The following is a 5,000-nucleotide window of genomic DNA, read 5'->3' on the forward strand; positions in this document are numbered from 1 at the left end:
CTACAGACAAGTTTTAAAGCCCTGATACCTACATTCTGCATAAAATTTTGTTTTATTACTGATATGATGAATATATGGATAATCATTTGTATTGAAGAAATAGGGAATATTACTTATTCGAGTTATTCATGTTTTTGTTTTGCAATACTGTGTAAAAGCAGTGATGTGTCAAAATCAATGTAGAACTTCTATTTACCTTTCTATAATAATTCCCACTTTTCAATAGTGCACATAATGTGGGTATACGAAAACTACTAACTTTCATGATTTACGAATCTGTGACAGGATTTTTTTTATCATATAAAGTACTTTCACTTATTAGAATAACATATACTTGACTTTGGATTTAGGTACATAACAAAATGACTGTATTTGTACTTGTACTTGAAATATATCCGGGTACTTGGACTTAAGCACAGTCTCCTGTACTCGGATTCAACCCTATACACAACCCCTATCCCTTGCCTACTCCCTGATAACCTCTGTCATCTTCTTTGTTTACAATATATACAGGCCTCCACGTCACGTTCTTGTATTTTTAGCTTTTTCACATCTACAATTGAACCGGTTTTTTTTTTCTTTCAGGTTATATTTATGAATTCAAGGTACATCCTTGAGAGGCTCAATTTTGATTACAAATCTAATTTAATGTGTAACTTCTATATATATATATATATCCGGGGTAATATTTTGTGATACTCATATACGACTTCTCAAATCTTAGTCTTACCTTTCAACCTCCTTGAAAAAGATCAAGATTTGTGTAATCTCCCCTTTCTACATATCTTTTTTTCTGTTCTCGTGTTGCATCCAAGTGCAGTCGAATTTTGTTATTAAACAATCAAATGCTTTACTCTTTACTCTGAAGTTCGCGATGTTAACCGCTTTATCATCATTATATTCGGTTCCCACCTTCCGGGTACATTATTGGATGAACAAGAACATGTCGGTTCAGTTGTCCTCTGTTTTATAGGTACGGGATCTATTTTTCTTTTTCTTTTTCTTTTTTGACTCCTAGGTTATTAGTGTTTACCAAGGAAACATGGCGTCCTCTCACCCACCCCTCTCTCTCTCTCTCTCTCTCTCTCTCTCTCTCTCTCTCTCTCTCTCTATCTATCTATATATATATATATATAATATATATATATATATATATATATATATATATATGATTTGGATGATGGAGAACATAAACACAGGGGAAGGCTCGGAACCCTAAACACTCTAACGTTCCGAGCCTTCCCCTGTGTTTATGTTATCCATCATCCAAATCATTTGTCTAAAATAATTATCAATATATATATATATATATATATATATATATGTATGTATATACATATATATTTATATATATACATATATATGTATATATATACATATATATATACATATATGTATATATATATATATATATATATATATATATATATATATATATATATTTAGCAGATGGGTGATTGTGAGTATGAAAAAATTCATATTTACATGACTGAGTGTTAAGACAATTTATGTTTGTTTGTGGATGTCATAGCTATGCTTTGCCTCTGTTTGAAACAATTGAAACCATCCCCAGTCCCCTACCCTTCACCCTCGTATTTACCTCCTGCACCATCCCATCCGAGTACGCATTGAACAGCCATGGCGACATGACACAACCCTAACGCAGTCCTACCTTTACCTCAAACCATTCGCTCTCTCCATTTCCCGCTCTAACACAGGTTCTACTGCTCTCCTAAAAACTCTTGACTGTCTTTAACAGCTTTTTCCTAATCCCATACATCTGCAAAACCATCCACATTACCTTCCTGTTTACCCTGTCATAAGGTTTTTCCAAAACCATAAGGACCAAAAAGACATCCTTAGTTTTTCCTAAAACTTTCTCACATATCTGTCTTACCACAAAAAATATCCATGCAACCCCTACCTGTCCTAAACCCATTCTTTTCCTCACCAATTATTCCCTCTGTTCGTCTCTTAATCCTCTCAATTAGAACCCTTCCATATGCCTTCCCAACTACACTCAACAAACTGATCCCTCTGAAACTACAACACTCACATTTGTCTCCTTTTCCCTTGTAAAGTGGAACTATACAGACACTGCTCTAGTTCTCCTGGTACTCTACCTTCCCTTAGACACACATTAAACAACATCAATATCCAGTCCAATATTGATTTACCTTCCTTCTTCAGACACTTCCCATGACACCCATCCAACCCAGGTGACTTACCTGCTTTCATCATTTTCAGAGCTACTTGCACCTCATATTTTCTTATTTCTCCTCTATTTTCTCCTCCCATCACCGTCATTTTTTTAGCGTCTTGCGCTGCTGCCACCAATCCCTCCCTATCTTCCTCCACATTGAACAGCTCCCTAGAATACTCCGCCCATCCGCCCCCTACCGCCTCCTCCTCTGTTAACATCTATCCATCTGCGCCCTTTACCTTTTCTTCTCTACTTGACCCACAACCCCTTCCTCTCTTAACTCCTTTCCAAAATATATTTTATCGGGATTGTTTTGAAATAGTATTAAGCCATAAATGCGAGGGAAGGGATAAATTTCAATTTCAAAGGTAGCAGCAGCACTGTGTCTAAAATGTTTGTACTGATTTTTGCATTTTAACTCATATTCTTATATCGCTGTTATAATAACATTATGATAATAAAGCAATTACCATATCACCCCAATAACATTATTCATTGGAATAATAATCTCTCTCTAACTGCTGTGTGTCACTCTAAATCCTGTGCCTAAGATGTTTGTCATGATTTTTTGTAGGTCGTATGGTGCTGGACCCCAGTAATTAAGGACCTCTCCCTTTCCTGTTTCTACTCTAGGAAGCTCAACAACCTTATCCTGGGAGGATGCGTCACCCCATGGTGTCGCGCTATCTTCTCAGGATGTTCCATGTTCAAAGTGAGGTACCAGAAATTACCTACTCCCGAAAAGGAGTTTGAAGAATATAGAGATATAGTATGAACAACCAGTACCTTTTGGTTTTCGTTTCATAAGGATGAATGGTATGTTTCAAATCGTAGATAGATTCTGTTCCCAGAAATAAAGGCACATTTGCTCACATGTTCCCAGATAAACACACACACATACGCACATACACGCACGCCCGCACGCACACATAAACGCACGCACGCACGTGCACACACACACACACGACTCGGTGGCGCGGTTGGTAGAGTCCCCGACTGTCACTACGGTGGTCCGGGTTCGAATCCTGCCAAGGGCTGAAATAATATCAGTATCGCTGCGCATCGAGTCGTTACTCCAACTCACGTGGACGGGGAGTTGGGTGTGTGTGTGTGCGTGTAAGGTCACAGCATTAGCCATAGATCGGTCATACGAGCTCTGAGCTCTCTTCCGAGAGGGAAATAGCTGTCGATCACGGGTCCAGCACGTGATCCAAAAACCAAGGTGAATACACACACGCACGCACACATGCACACACGCATGCACACATAACTCGATGGTGTGGTGCCACCGCGCTTGATCGCTGATGCAGTGATCCAAGCTTGAGTCTCGTACAGGGATGAAAATCTCAGGGTCGCTGGACTGCGAGCCGGCACCCCAGTAATGGTGGGCAAGGGGTTGTGTGCGTGTGTGTGTGTGTGTGTATGTGTGTGTGTGTGTGTAATTGTGTGTTTGTGTGTAATTGTGTGTGTGTGTGTGTGTATGTGTTGCGTGTGTGTGTGTGTGTGTGTGTGTGTGGGTGTGTGTGTGTAAGTGTGTGTGTGTGTGTGTGTGTGTGTGTGTGTGTGTGTGTGTGTGTGTGTGTGTGTGTGTGTGTGTGTGTGTGTGTGTGTGTGTGTGTGTGTGTGTGTGTCTGTGTACGTATGTGCATGTGTGTGTTTGTGTAAGATCATTGTATTACTCATAGATCGGGTCATATATGAACTCTAAATTCTCATTCAGGAGAGCAATAGGTGACGATCACAAGTCCAACACGTGATCCAAGACCATAGTGAATCACACACACACACACACGCACATACACACACACACACACACATACACAAACACGCACACACACGCACAAACAGAAAAATACACGCACACACACGTCTGTGTTTATGTGTATGGTATATGTATTGGCATGTGTATGTGTATGTATATGTGTATGTATATATGTTGTGTATGTATATGTGTATGTGTATATGTATGCATATTTGTGTATAAATACATGTATATATATATATGTATATATATATATATACATATATATACATGTATACGTATATGTATATGTTTATGTATATATGTAAATGTATATGTATATGTAAATATATATGTATATGTAAATGTATATGTATATGTACACGTATAGGATGTATGGGAAAGGAGAGGCTTCTTCCTTACCACAAAGCTGAAGGGATACGGGAAAATGGCCCTCACCCCCCTTCTCTATGCCAAGAAGACCCGAACTGTCTACAGCTGGCATGTTAAACAAATGAACGACGTGAGCTGACTCTGATGACTCCTCCGCACACGAAAGCAGGACAGAGAGCCCAGACGCGAATATCCTGAAACGATCTTCCAGGTGGACTGAGCACATCTCCAGGTTGTCCGTCATCCGAAAAAGGAACACTGTGTGGAGAGCTGGACCAGGGCGAGCGCTCAGTTCGATGGAAGAAGAAACGTATCAAAGACTGACTCAAAGTATCAGTGAGTACCGTCTTGAACTCATAACCTCGTGGTCGTGAGTTTGAGGCCCGCTGCAGGCTTGCCACATTGGTTCCCGACAACCCTTGCCGGGCGGGGAGGTGACCCAACATCGGGCTAAATAGAAAAATAAATAAATGAGTAAATAGAAACAGCGGCTTGCCACAAATGACAGGGCTTTACCCTTCCACAGGTTTCTCACTTCCCCCACTCAAAGTATCCCTCAAATATGACGAGATGATTCCCAGTAACTGGGAATCGTTTGTTCTTGACCGTCCAAACCTGGAAATCACTGACTAAAGCTTCACCAGCGTCGACAGTTGAGAGTTC

At 40.0% G+C, this 5,000-nt stretch overlaps 1 protein-coding gene across 1 annotated transcript in view; it reads left to right on the plus strand.

The window, feature by feature from the left end:
* LOC143036866 (uncharacterized) overlaps positions 1-5,000 on the plus strand; it is a 17,890-nt gene that overhangs the window by 11,569 nt on the left and 1,321 nt on the right. The window contains exon 3 of the mRNA XM_076204765.1: positions 2,778-5,000. This exon is cut by the window's right edge and continues 1,321 nt beyond it. Within this exon, the coding sequence (XP_076060880.1) occupies positions 2,778-2,978 (201 nt within the window). The 3' untranslated portion in view covers positions 2,979-5,000. The remainder of the gene's footprint in view (positions 1-2,777) is intronic.

Source organism: Oratosquilla oratoria, chromosome 21, assembly GCF_046742065.1.
Source record: "Oratosquilla oratoria isolate Oo_2021 chromosome 21, ASM4674206v1, whole genome shotgun sequence".
Lineage (NCBI taxonomy): Eukaryota > Metazoa > Arthropoda > Malacostraca > Stomatopoda > Squillidae > Oratosquilla > Oratosquilla oratoria.